The sequence below is a fragment of the Lethenteron reissneri genome, chromosome 30 (genome assembly GCF_015708825.2).
Source record: "Lethenteron reissneri isolate LAM-NWPU_2019-01 chromosome 30, ASM1570882v1, whole genome shotgun sequence".
Classification (NCBI taxonomy): Eukaryota; Metazoa; Chordata; class Hyperoartia; order Petromyzontiformes; family Petromyzontidae; genus Lethenteron; species Lethenteron reissneri.
In genome coordinates, this window is record NC_083808.1 from 1,435,626 (window position 1) to 1,449,869 (window position 14,244).

The window sequence follows — 14,244 nt, forward strand, 5'->3', positions numbered from 1 at the left end:
TTACCCTCTCTGGCAATAAAAAGAGGTGTTAAGATGTTCAAACACCAAACAGAAACTTTTTTGCGAGGCGTGACACGGGGGAGCCGCCCGCACCTGCAGGATGTTGCGGTTCTTGATGGCCGCCGTGCTGGTGCGCGCCTCCTCGGTGAGCTGCGCGTAGCAGGTCCAGCACACGCGCTGCAGCTTGCGCGGCTCGTATGCCAGCAGCACGCGGTGGTCCGAGCACTTAAAGCACACCACCTGCGCGGACAGCACACCGCACGCGGCGCCACCGCCGCCGCAGATCAGCACGGTCGGCTGCGTACCGTGCGAAACAACTTTGCGCACGTTGACTACCTCGCCTGGTCTACGGGAGGTCGCGGGTTCGATCCCGACCCCGACGCCTGCTGCTGCTGTATATTTGGAGTTTGCGGTGTCTCTCTCTCTCCCCGTGGTCGCGTGGATTTTTCTCCGGGTCCTCCGGGGTTTCCCCTCCACATTTAAAATCACCATCACGCGTTTTAGAGTATTTGGCTGCAATAAATGTACACACAATGATAAGCTACTTCGTTGAGCTGTCATTTGTGACCAGTTCGTCTCTGAAATTGAGCTATACAGCCTTACCTGGTAAAATAAAAATACATACACCACGTGGAGGGGGGGGGGGGCACGCCGCACCTTCCCGCAGGCACGGCAGTGGTGGCGCCTGCGCGTGAGCGCCGTGAACGGATCCTGGCAGGCCATGCACAGCGTGACGTTGACGTCGCGCACCCACATGGGAGCACGCTGGCCCAGCTCCAGCCCCTGGGTCGCGGGGGGGCTCTGAGGGGGGAGGGGAGGTCAAGCAAAGACACTTAGTGACACATAGAGACACAGTCTTACGGAAAGACAGACTTCCATAGAGACCCAAATAATTCCACAGAGACCCATAGACTTGCACGACGACCCACAGACTTAGAGACCAATAGACTTACGCAAAGACGCAGCCGAGTGATTTGCGGTGTCATTTTTCTGATTTGGCAAATCTGCACCGCGACGCGGGTACACAGTGGCCGAGTGCTCGTTTCGATTGACGTCACGGGACCTTTAACGTCCACCGCAAAGCAGACGGCGAGCACGAATTTACCACACCAACACGGCATTAACCAGGGCAGCCTGCCGGAACCTAACCGCCAAATCTCTGCAACGAGCGCCGAACGCGCGATCGCTGGGCAACGTCGGAGACATTCGCAGCAAAAAGAAACGCGCAGCATCAGACGTCATCGCTGCGCTCGTCGCTGGCTCACCGACACGCTGGGGCCCTCGACCACGTCCTTCTTGTGGCCCATGAAGGTCTCCTCCTTCTCGCGGAACGTCTTTATCACCTCGTTAATGGCCTGGAAGTGTGGCACCAGGTTGCACCGTCAGGGTCGGACCGACCGAACGCGAGCCCCGAACCCAGGGTCCGTCTACGGCTCGTGCGTGCGTGTGCGTGCGTTAGTGACACTACGTGGCATTAGAGTGGTATTTGTAGTCGAGACAACGCACGTTTCTGGGAGGCTCAACCATGACACATGGTGGTGCTGAGCTGGAAGCCCCACCCACTTTCACTTGGCCACGCCCTGCTCAACCATTAACTCCGCCAACACAGCGAGCGGATTGCCCGTTCTCACATTGGCCCTGCTCACTGCTCGGGTAACCCCGCCCACTGCCTGGGTAACCCCGCCCACTGCCTGGGTAGCCCCACCCGCTGCCTGGGTAGCCCCGCCCACCGCTCAGGTAGCCCTGCTCATCGCCCGCATCATGAGTTGAGCACGAAGCCAGAAGCTTTGAACCAGAGACAAAAACCCGATCGTCGCCAACGCTCCGGAGGGGACACCGGGACATAACTTTCTGAAACTGACGCGAGTGGCCCGGCCGAACCTAGTTTGATTCCAGCTCACGGCCAACACCGGTGACGATTACCTGAACCGGTCCTGGGTCTCTTAGAGGGCGACTCAGCCTCAAACGAGTACCTGGTGCACCGTGTAAACATCGCCACTGGGGAGACAACGGCAGCCGGCCGTGGTGCTGGCCACCCACCCCCTCGTGCGCCGTGACGGCCTTGATAGGTGCGACTCGCTAACAGCACTTGCCCCAACAGTCTGTTATGGCTACACGGCGGATCTTTGTGAGGAGTGACACTCAGTATCTGAGTGTGACGCAGTGCAGTCTACGAGAGTGTACTTTGCCCGAGCTGTCTGCTCTCACCTTCATCCACTCCTGCTTCTCTTTCTCCGTCCTTGCATCCAAAGGGAGCGGAGGGGGAAGAAGGGAGGGAGGTGAAAGAGAGAGGGAGGGACACCGGGTCACTGTGAGTGCGAGTGTTCCACCGTTTAACTCCGTGACTTCAATCCCACCGTTAACACTCTGGTTCCTCCTCCGCGTGGCTCGAGGAGGAGGGGGAGGAGCAGGTGTGACCTCCGGCAACGGGAAGGAGAGGCGAGTAAAGCATCTGGAGCAGAGCAAACTTGCCAGCCAAATGCACTCCCTGAAGCCAACCCTCGCTCGTGAGCCACGAGGAGCAGGCCCAGCCCTTACCAGCCAGAGAGGCAGCTGTCACCGACCCGAACCAACCAGCCAACCACACACTCGCAGTGGCAACTCTTTAACTTCACCTACTGGCCTGAACCCATCTCCATTATCTCTCAGTCCGTGACCCCAGGTTACCCCTGCACCCCCCCCCACCCCACCCTTGGGGGGATCACGACTCCAGCCCCCCGTGATTACCGAGCCTGGAAGTCAATGGTCCTCTGGACTCCGCAGACCTGGAACGTGGGGACCTGGTCGTGTTGGTTCACGTCCTTCACCTGCAGGGCCACGACATCATCACCATCAGTAGCATGATCATCATCAGCATGAGTTTCACCTTAAGCAGCAGCAGTAGCAGCAGTAGCAGACTCGTAATCAGCATCACCATCATCGGACTCATCAGCAGACAGCGAGAAAAGCAGCATCGACAACAACAGGAGCAACATCGCACGCATCCACAGAATCATCAGCATCACCATCCACAAAAACATCAGCATCACCAACATCAGCATCACCATCCACAGAATCATCAGCATCACCATCCACAAAAACATCAGCATCACCATCCACAGCAACATCAGCATCACCAACATCAGCATCACCATCCACAGAATCATCAGCATCACCATCCACAAAAACATCAGCATCACCATCCACAGCAACATCAGCATCACCAACATCAGCATCACCATCCACAAAAACATCAGCATCACCAGCAGCTGGCCAGTGCTATTTGGCGAAGGAAAGGGAGGGGGAGCACGTGGGGGGGTGGGGGCGCTTTCGGACGTCGCTCGTCGCTTCCGCGAGCCGTGAACGAGAATCGAGCTCTGCCCGCGGAGTTGGGGAGTTGGGGTGCTGGGGAGTTGGGGAGTTGGGGAGCTGGGGAGCTGGGGGAGCTGGGGAGCTGGGGAGTTGGGGAGTTGGGGAGCTGGGGAGTTGGGGAGTTGGGGAGTTGGGGTGCTGGGGAGTTGGGGAGCTGGGGAGCTGGGGGAGTTGGGGAGCTGGGGTGCTGGGGAGTTGGGGAGTTGGGGAGTTGGGGTGCTGGGGAGTTGGGGAGCTGGGGAGCTGGGGGAGTTGGGGAGCTGGGGTGCTGGGGAGTTGGGGAGTTGGGGAGTTGGGGTGCTGGGGAGTTGGGGAGTTGGGGAGTTGGGGAGCTGGGGAGCTGGGGAGTTGGGGAGTTGGGGAGCTGGGGAGTTGGGGAGTTGGGGAGTTGGGGTGCTGGGGAGTTGGGGAGCTGGGGAGCTGGGGGAGTTGGGGAGTTGGGGAGTTGGGGTGCTGGGGAGTTGGGGAGCTGGGGAGCTGGGGAGTTGGGGAGCTGGGGTGTTGGGGAGTTGGGGAGTTGGGGAGTTGGGGTGCTGGGGAGTTGGGGTGCTGGGGAGTTGGGGTGCTGGGGAGTTGGGGAGTTGGGGAGTTGGGGTGCTGGGGAGCTGGGGAGCTGGGGAGCTGGGGAGTTGGGGAGTTGGGGAGCTGGGGAGTTGGGGAGCTGGGGTGTTGGGGAGCTGAGAGGTTGGGGAGTTGGGGAGCTGGGGAGCTGGGGAGTTGGGGAGCTGGGAGGTTGGGGAGATGGGGAGCTGGGGAGCTGGGGAGCTGGGGAGTTGGGGGGCTAGGGAGTTGGTCTGTGGGGACACCGTGGTCGCTCTGTGTCCTCACTTCGAGGTCTCTGACGTTGATCCGCGTCCTCAAGCTGTAGCGCTGGCCCATGGACCACAACTTGGGCACGCAGTGCAGCAGCATGGTGTTAAACTACGCCAGGCCGGGGGGGGGGGGGGGGGGGGGCAAAGTGTCAGGGTGGTGTGAGAGTGCAGGGTGCTGCAGTCAGCATTGGTGCCTACGACGTACTACTGATGAGTCCTACTAAGGATGAAACCAATGCATAGTTTGTGTACCTCAGTTTGTAGAGACCCATAACTTAGAGACCCATAGACTTAGAGACACATAGATTTGCATAGAGGCTCACAGACATCTCGAGAGTAACTGCCACTGTCCGGCAGTCACAGTCACTCAAATGTATTTTGACGGTTACCTAAGACCACAATGTGCAGTTCTGGAGGAACTACTGGTGTTTTTTTGCGTAATGCGCAAGGCTGAGCGCTGTTGACGCGTCTTTGGGGGTTGTTTGAAACCCACCGCTGGGCACGTGATAGCCCTCATTCCCGGCCGTGTCGCAATTGCGCCATCGCGTTCATGCCGATCACAAAGTTTGCTCCTGATTGTGCTGCTGATGATGGCAACGATGGTGCTGCCAATGCCAATGAGTCTACTGCCGATGCTAATGTTCTTGATGAATCTGAAGCCGGGGATGATGATGACCCTGCTGCTGCTGCTGCTGTTGGCCTCACCAGGAAGAGGTAGCGCTCCTGCGGGACACCGATGCGCACGGAGCGCTTGAGGATGATTCCCTCCTTGAGCAGCTCCGTGTCGGGGCACACAATGTCCGTCACCTCCCCGCCCAGCATCTCGTGGACGCGCAGCAGCGCTTGCATGTGCTCCTGGGCGGGGGGGGGGGGGTGGCAACACGCGGCAGACACGGTGAGACGAGCGGGGACACGGGGGGGGACACACCGAGACACGCAGGTACAACGCACGGGGAGTCACGTGGGACACGTGGAGACACGTGTGTAACACATGGCGGACAGCTCGTGGAGACACGCAGGGAGGGGGGGTGGAATACATACAGGGGGACACACACGGGCTAAACACGCAGAGACACGTGGAGGGACACACGGGACACCTCATGAGGACATGCGAGGACACACAGGTACATGTGGGTGCATGTGGAGACACGCTGTGGGGCGAGTGATGTGTTTGTGGTGGCGAGTGTGAGAGAGGAGAGAGAGGGGAGAGAGATAAGAGCGGGGCTCACGTTTCGCCTGATGGCGCTGTTGGAATGCGTGGCGGCCGTGGCGATGAGATCCAGCGATTCTGCACACGGAGCAAAACACACACGGCGCAGGACACACGCACGTGCGCGCGCGCACACACACATGGTTTTGGAACAGAACACGTGTTATGTAGAACAGAAGAGATGGAACAGAACGCACTCCATATTAGACACACACACACCAGAAGAACTTGCACACACAGCTCTCAAATGAGCACACACCGCACAGAACACAGAGATCAGAACAAAACACGCGCATCTCTCTGACATGAAGAGGCTCGTGGAATGAAACGTCAGACATCGTGCCGAACAACAGGCGCGGTACGACCCGAGAACACACCAGCAAGATACGCAGCAGCACAACCGTGAACACGCACGGCACGGAACACAACTTGCGCCAGCATAGAGTACACAGATCAGAACGGAACACGTCGTTTGGAACGGAACAACCACCGTTCGGAACAATCTTTATGTATCCATTCCGTCGATGTTACGCACGGAATTTAATTTGACCGATATATAAGACGTAAACGTTACGTTCCTAATTTCGGACTGAATATTTCCCGGGTCGCTGGTGTAGACTGGGGCATGCGACGGGGTGACTGAGCAGCTACGCCAAAGGCAAAGGGTGGCAAGGGGTGGCACACGGAACGCGGTGTGTGCCAGGCGCCTCACTCTCGGCGTCGGGGCGGTCGGGCGCGCCGGGTGCCAGCCGCTTGAGGTAGTCCTGCAGCAGCAGCTGGTAGCGTGGGATGCGCTGCACGGGGCCCAGCATGTGGTTCTGCAGCGTCAGGTTCATGCACTCCGCCTGCCGCTGGGGTAGGGACCCCACGGGGGAGAGGGGAGGGGGGGCGCGGGGAAGGAGGAGGGGGTCCCCAGTGGGTCCCGAATAAGATGAGGGAAGAGGGGAGGGGAGAGGGGCAGAGGAGAGATGACAGGAGATAGGGTGGTATTAAGGATTGCACGTGCGAGTGTGTGTACGTCTGTTCTTTGTGTGCATGTGTGTCATGGGGAGCGGTGGTGTAGTGGATATCACTGCGCTACGAACCCGGCGGCTCGAGTTTTGATTCCTGCTTCGTTGCAGCCAATACCAATTGGGAATATCTGAACCGGTCCTGGGCCTCCAGTGCCTGGTGTGGTGTGTAAACATCAGCAAGGGGAGACAAAGGCGGCCTGGCGTGGTGCTGGCCACCCACACCCTCGTGTGTCGTGCCAGCCTTTATAGGCACTCGTGAACAGCACTTGCTTGCTCCAGCAGTCAGCTAAAGTCTATACGGGGGACCTTTGTCTTTGTGTGCATGCGCATGTGTGTGTGACAGACAGGGGGTCGTTTGCGGTCCGTTTCAAGGCGGCAGGGCCTCGCGTGGCCGCAAGGTCCACGTGACGTCACATGGCGGGGCCGTGCCAGCAGTGGTCACTGCATCGCGCGCTTTCGGATGCGCTTCTGCGGCCGTCTGGAACGCTCTTCTTTCTGATATTGGGAAGCCACTGGCGCTATGCACTTTTAAATCGTCAAGATTGAAAACTAATTTCTTGAGAACTGCTTTTTGTGTTTAGTTTGTAGTCCTTCCCCCCGCACCTCCGATGAGCACGGTTGGTAATGTACGGTGCGAAAGAAGTTCAACACACACACACATACAGAGGTCTCAAACCAGGAGGGCTCGGCACGTGCTGTTTGCGAGCAACGTGGAGATGTGGCTCTGGCTACAGCGAGTCCGACAAAGGCAGGGGGGGTTGTGGGGGTACGCCCCCCACACGGAGATGGAGCAATGAAATAAAACACGTGTGCAGGCAGGTGCCAGGTGCATTGTTGCATCGCAGGACTGTGGAGTGGGTCGGGGGCCGTGAGAAACGGAAGTAGCGGGACCCACGCTGCGCCGGCACGTGTGTGCGTACGTGTGTGTGCGTGTGTGTGCGCGTGTGTGCGTGCGCGTGCGTACGTGTGTGCGTGCGTACCTTGTGTGCGTGCGTGTGTGTGTACTTGCATGCGTACGTGTGTGCGTGCGTGTGTGTGTGCGTGCGTGCGTGTGTGCGTGCATGCATGCATGCACCTGGATGTCGAGGACGATGTCGGCGAAGCGCGACGACTGGGTGGTCCAGGTGGACACCAGCTTGTGGGCGTCGTCGAAGTTCTTCACGTAGACTCCGTACATCTTGAGGAACGGCGCCAGCTTCTGCAGGATGTCCCCGATGCGCGGGTTCGTGTCCCTGGGGCGGTGGGGCGGCGACCAGGTCACGCAGGGGTCGTGGTAACGATCAGGACTCATTAAATGTCCCTGCTTGCGATGCAGAGCCTCGGGCTACGCGTCTAAGCCACTCCAGTCCTCACGGCCCACCACGGTTACGCCATTCTGCATTTGCCAATCTTCTCGGTTGACGTGCAAGTTAGGTTCTTGCATATTAAGCCGGGGCGATGGTGGCGGCACTGCTACGTAGGGCCGCCTGTAACCCAGCGCTGCGGAGGAAGCAGCGAGGGTTGGTGGATCGCCGCGTGAATGTTGTGAAACTCCCTTCCCGCGGGCGCATGAGGAGGTTCCGCTCTGCCCTGGCGTTTCTGAGATGCAGTCCCATAAATGTCGCTGCCATAAAGCGACCGCAATAATATTTATTATTACACACTGCACTTGCCTGATGATTGGTAAACAAGACCAAGGTAGAAACACACACACAGTCTCTATCCTAATTTGGTCGCGAGATGTTAACTACCTCGCCTGGCATGCAGGAGGTTGTGGGTTCAATCTCAGCCCTGACGCCTGCTTATATTTGGAATTTGCATGTCTCTCTCCCCGTGGTCGTGTGACATTTTCTCCAGGCCCTCCGGTTTTTCCCTCCGCATTTAGAATCGACATCACGCGTTTACAGTATTTGGCTGCTATACATTCCCACGTGATAATCCAACTTCGTTGCGGCCAGGTCGCTTCTGAAAAAGAGCTGTACAGCTCAGTGGGCCCATCGTGGTCAAATAAAAAGAGTTTACAGTTTTATTATGAGACTGCAACTGCTGCCCGCGCCGACGCCGTGGCCGCCGCACGCACCACTCCTGCATGCGCTGCTCAAGCTCGGGCAGCAGGAAGTCGCGGTGGAAGCTGTGGATGGAGGGAAGGTTGGAGAAGATCTGCGACACCACGTCCACCGAAAACGACCCCTTCTCCGCCTCCTCCCGCAGCTGCTTGTGGAACACCTGCGGGGCAACCCACGGGCAAGCGCGGGGGATAAACTCTTGACCTCGAGAGACGGCGGAGAGAGAGGGCGGATCGTCAGCTCGCCGTTCGTCCGCTCTGCGCGGCATTCTTACGGCATCAGGCAGCCCACCGGCGTTGGTTCAAGTCAGCCTGTCTCTGTTGATGAGACACTGATTGTTGAAACCAGTCTTTGCCGATGAACATCAGATAACTCCCCAGCGTTGTTCCAAGCCAACCTGACTGCTGATGAGGCAGTGAATGCCTAAAATGGCTCAGAGTTTTGCTTGCGTTGACTAGCCATTGCTGCTAAACGTATGCATTCCCAGATGGCCGTGTGACTGATGGGATGTGTAAAGAACGCAGTGCTGTGCACGACAACGCCCCTCACGATGCTGCGCGAGTCTCGTGGTGCAAGGCTCTCACGAAGGGAGGCGCCATCCCGGATCCCTCTTGCAAGCGCCGCTCACCACGGCAATCTTGAGTTCTCACCCCGTTAACCAGACACACTCCGCAGTGGGGGGGGGGAGGGAGCGGAGCAATCTGGACATCTGTGAAAAGAGCTTCATAGCTCATCGGATTCTTCCACTCTAAATAAAGATTCTGATTCTGCCCCGGCCCTTTGCTTCACTTTGCATGCAATACACCGCCGTGTCCACCAGGAGGCGCCCCTCCCACGGCAGAGTGATGGAAGGACCCCTAACCCGACCCTTCTGTAGGTGCAGGTGCCGAGTGTTGGTGTCGGTGCAGGGTGTAGTGGCAGGATGTAGGTGCAGGGTGTAGGTGCAGGGTGCGGGGTATAGGTGCGGGTGCAAGGTGTAGGTGCGGGGTGTAGGTGCAGGGTGTAGGTGCAGGGTGCAGGGTGTAGGTGCAGGGTGCGGGGTATAGGTGCAGGGTGCGGGGTATAGGTGCAGGGTGCGGGGTGTAGGTGCAGGGTGCGGGGTATAGGTGCAGGGTGCGGGGTATAGGTGCAGGGTGCAGGGTGTAGGTGCAGGGTGCGGGGTATAGGTGCAGGGTGCGGGGTGTAGGTGCAGGGTGTAGGTGCAGGGTGCAGGGTGTAGGTGCGGGTGCAAGGTGTAGGTGCGGGGTGTAGGTGCAGGGTGTATGCGCTGGGTGTAGGTGCGGGTGTAGGTGCGGGGTGTAGGTGCAGGGTGCAGGTGCAGGGTGCAGGTGCAGGGTGTTGGTGCAGGGTGTTGGTGCAGGGTGCAGGGTGCAGGTGCAGGGTGCAGGTGCAGGGTGTAGGTGCAGGGTGTAGGTGCAGGGTGCAGGTGCAGGGTGCAGGTGCAGGATGTAGGTGCAGGGTGTTGGTGCAGGGTGCAGGGTGCAGGTGCAGGGTGCAGGTGCAGGATGTAGGTGCAGGGTGTAGGTGCAGGGTGCAGGTGCAGGGTGTAGGTGCAGGGTGTAGGTGCAGGGTGCAGGGTGCAGGTGCAGGGTGAGCACCTCATCCAGGAGGCTGAGCCTCTTCACGTAAGTCCTCTCCGTCTCCAGCAGCTCCATGGCAGTGAGGTGCAGCTTCTGGAGGAGGGGGAACCGACGGGGGGACGTCGTGACGAGGTCGGCGAGGTGGTGGCCGTGCCAGGTTCACAGTGGCCGTGCCAGGTTCACAGTGGCCGTGCCAGGTTCACAGTGGCCGTGCCAGGTTCACAGTGGCCGTGCCAGGTTCACAGTGGCCGTGCCAGGTTCACAGTGGCCGTGCCAGGTTCACAGTGGCCGTGCCAGGTTCACAGTGGCCGTGTCAGGTTCACAGTGGCCGTGCCAGGTTCACAGTGGCCGTGCCAGGTTCACAGTGGCCGTGTCAGGTTCACAGTGGCCGTGTCAGGTTCACAGTGGCCGTGTCAGGTTCACAGTGGCCGTGTCAGGTTCACAGTGGCCGTGTCAGGTTCACAGTGGCCGTGTCAGGTTCACAGTGGCCGTGCCAGGTTCACAGTGGCCGTGCCAGGTTCACAGTGGCCGTGCCAGGTTCACAGTGGCCGTGCCAGGTTCACAGTGGCCGTGCCAGGTTCACAGTGGCCGTGCCAGGTTCACAGTGACCGTGCCAGGTTCACAGTGGCCGTGCCAGGTTCACAGTGGCCGTGTCAGGTTCACAGTGGCCGTGTCAGGTTCACAGTGGCCGTGCCAGGTTCACAGTGGCCGTGCCAGGTTCACAGTGGCCGTGCCAGGTTCACAGTGGCCGTGTCAGGTTCACAGTGGCCGTGTCAGGTTCACAGTGGCCGTGCCAGGTTCACAGTGGCCGTGCCAGGTTCACAGTGGCCGTGCCAGGTTCACAGTGGCCGTGCCAGGTTCACAGTGGCCGTGCCAGGTTCACAGTGGCCGTGCCAGGTTCACAGTGGCCGTGCCAGGTTCACAGTGGCCGTGCCAGGTTCACAGTGGCCGTGCCAGGTTCACAGTGACCGTGCCAGGTTCACAGTGGCCGTGCCAGGTTCACAGTGGCCGTGTCAGGTTCACAGTGGCCGTGCCAGGTTCACAGTGGCCGTGCCAGGTTCACAGTGGCCGTGCCAGGTTCACAGTGGCCGTGCCAGGTTCACAGTGACCGTGCCAGGTTCACAGTGGCCGTATCAGAGACACTCGGACAGGATGGCCAAGGTCCTGGGTTGGGATCTGGGTCTGGCTGCCTGTGAGTGAACCGCACAGACGCCTATGGACGGACATAACCCCGTAGACTCGCACAGAGACACATACACCCGTAGACTCGCACAGAAACCCATAACCCTGTAGACTCGCACAGAGACACATACACCCCGTAGACTCGCACAGAGACACATACACCCCGTAGACTCGCACAGAAACCCATAACCCTGTAGACTCGCACAGAGACACATACACCCCGAAGACTCGCACAGAGACCCATAACCCCGTAGACTCGCACAGAGACCCATAACCCTGTAGACTCGCACAGAGACCCATAACCCTGTAGACTCGCACAGAGACACATAACCCTGTAGACTCGCACAGAGACCCATACACCCCGTAGACTCGCACAGAGACCCATACACCCCGTAGACTCGCACAGAGACACATAACCCTGTAGACTCGCACAGAGACCCATACACCCCGTAGACTCGCACAGAGACCCATACACCCTGTAGACTCGCACAGAGACACATAACCCTGTAGACTCGCACAGAGACCCATACACCCCGTAGACTCGCACAGAGACACATACACCCCGTAGACTCGCACAGAGACCCATACACCCCGTAGACTCGCACAGAGACCCATACACCCTGTAGACTCGCACAGAGACACATAACCCTGTAGACTCGCACAGAGACCCATACACCCCGTAGACTCGCACAGAGACACATACACCCCGTAGACTCGCACAGAGACCCATAACCCCGTAGACTCGCACAGAGACCCATAACCCTGTAGACTCGCACAGAGACCCATACACCCCGTAGACTCGCACAGAGACACATACACCCCGTAGACTCGCACAGAGACCCATACACCCCGTAGACTCGCACAGAGACCCATACACCCTGTAGACTCGCACAGAGACACATAACCCTGTAGACTCGCACAGAGACCCATACACCCCGTAGACTCGCACAGAGACACATACACCCCGTAGACTCGCACAGAGACCCATAACCCCGTAGACTCGCACAGAGACCCATAACCCTGTAGACTCGCACAGAGACCCATAACCCCGTAGACTCGCACAGAGACACATAACCCTGTAGACTCGCACAGAGACCCATACACCCCGTAGACTCGCACAGAGACCCATACACCCCGTAGACTCGCACAGAGACCCATACACCCCGTAGACTCGCACAGAGACCCATACACCCCGTAGACTCGCACAGAGACACATACACCCCGTAGACTCGCACAGAGACCCATACACCCCGTAGACTCGCACAGAGACCCATACACCCCGTAGACTCGCACAGAGACCCATACACCCCGTAGACTCGCACAGAGACCCATACACCCCGTAGACTCGCACAGAGACCCATACACCCGTAGACTCGCACAGAGACCCATACACCCCGTAGACTCGCACAGAGACCCATACACCCCGTAGACTCGCACAGAGACCCATACACCCCGTAGACTCGCACAGAGACCCATACACCCCGTAGACTCGCACAGAGACCCATACACCCCGTAGACTCGCACAGAGACCCATACACCCCGTAGACTCGCACAGAGACCCATACACCCCGTAGACTCGCACAGAGACCCATACACCCCGTAGACTCGCACAGAGACCCATACACCCCGTAGACTCGCACAGAGACCCATACACCCCGTAGACTCGCACAGAGACCCCGTATAACCTGATAGACTGTGGTGGCAAGTGCTGCAAACGAGCACCTATGAAGGCGGGCATGGAACACGAGGGGGTGGGGTGGCCAGCACCACGCCCGGCCGCCTTTGTCTCCCTAGTGACGATCTTTACACACCGCACCAGGTACTCATTTGAGGTTGAGTGGACCTAGGAGATGCCCAGGACGGGTTCAGATAATGAATCAGTCACAGGTGTTGGCCGTGAGCGGGAATTGGGTTTGTAGCGCAGCGCACTCACCGCTCCACTACCGCTCCCCACGCACTCACGCAGACAACACAAAGACACACAGACAACCTCACACACACAGACAACCTCTCACACACACACAGACAACCTCTCACATACACACAGACAACCTCTCACACACACACAGACAACCTCACACAGACAACCTCACAGACACCCCACCAACTCGCCACCTGTGTGTGTCCCCTCCCCGAGCGAGTCTCGGTGTGCACACAGCCCCGGGACTGCCGAGTCAGCATCGTGGGAGCCCCGAGGGGAGGGGGGGTGGCTGAAGCAAAAATAACCCAGACCCCCCCTCCTACTCTTCACCCCCCCCGCCACTTCCCCGTCCCCCCAGGCAGAGTCGCCCATAGGGGGGGGGTGGTGTGGGGGGCCCGGGACAAACCCCATCCCGTGTGTGCTTCCCCACGACGCCTTCAAACAAAGCCGTGACGTCGAATCGCGGAGCCCCCCCAAAGCATGCCCCCCCCAAAGCGCGGGGCCCGGGGCGGTCGCCAATCACGTCTCACGGTTGGTATCGGGGCTCAGGGGCGTGGCCGTGATGGTGATCGTGATGGTGATCGTGATGATGATCGTGATGATGATAGTGATGATGATAGTGGGCGCCGTGACGTGAGTGTGTGCGGGTACAACGCGAACGTGCGGGTGAGGACTATAGATAGGGTTCGAGATAGGGGTTGGGGTATGGGTATATATCGTCAGGGTTAGGGTTGGAGATGGGTGGGGTTAGGGGTATCGTTGGGGTTAGGGGGTGGGGCTAGGGTTGGCCTGTTTTGTTGGTGTAAGGGTCAGGATTATGGTGAGAGTTCTTGTTAGACACGAGGATTCGGGTGAGGGAGAGGGTTTTGGCTATAAGGTCAAGGTTACCGTTGGAGTAGGGTTTGCGTTTTGGTTAAAGATAGGGTTAGAATTATGGTTGTATGTTGAACTTCTTTCGTACCATACATGACCAACCGTGCTAATCGCAGGTGCGGTTGGGGCTGGGGTTCGGGATAAGGTTGTGGTTAGAGAGCAAAGCGTCCTCGTGGTTGGGGTTAGCCACGTAGATTAGGGTTGCAGTATGGGCCACGATTAGGATTATGATAAGTGACCGTCTTAAGAGTTAAGGT

The 14,244-nt window shown here is 58.7% G+C and overlaps 1 protein-coding gene across 5 annotated transcripts in view; it reads right to left on the reverse strand.

The window, feature by feature from the left end:
• Nucleotides 1–14,244, reverse strand: part of LOC133349359 (FYVE, RhoGEF and PH domain-containing protein 4-like) — a 50,045-nt gene that overhangs the window by 3,439 nt on the left and 32,362 nt on the right. For all 5 annotated transcript variants that reach the window (XM_061562721.1, XM_061562718.1, XM_061562720.1 and 2 more), the window contains 12 exons: nucleotides 10,030–10,104; nucleotides 8,446–8,591; nucleotides 7,462–7,618; nucleotides 6,086–6,224; nucleotides 5,393–5,451; nucleotides 4,869–5,018; nucleotides 4,180–4,272; nucleotides 2,728–2,807; nucleotides 2,209–2,239; nucleotides 1,266–1,355; nucleotides 658–801; nucleotides 94–240 (listed from right to left, as the gene is read on the reverse strand). In XM_061562721.1, coding sequence (XP_061418705.1) covers nucleotides 94–240; nucleotides 658–801; nucleotides 1,266–1,355; nucleotides 2,209–2,239; nucleotides 2,728–2,807; nucleotides 4,180–4,272; nucleotides 4,869–5,018; nucleotides 5,393–5,451; nucleotides 6,086–6,224; nucleotides 7,462–7,618; nucleotides 8,446–8,591; nucleotides 10,030–10,104 — 1,311 coding nt within the window. The remainder of the gene's footprint in view (nucleotides 1–93; nucleotides 241–657; nucleotides 802–1,265; nucleotides 1,356–2,208; nucleotides 2,240–2,727; nucleotides 2,808–4,179; nucleotides 4,273–4,868; nucleotides 5,019–5,392; nucleotides 5,452–6,085; nucleotides 6,225–7,461; nucleotides 7,619–8,445; nucleotides 8,592–10,029; nucleotides 10,105–14,244) is intronic.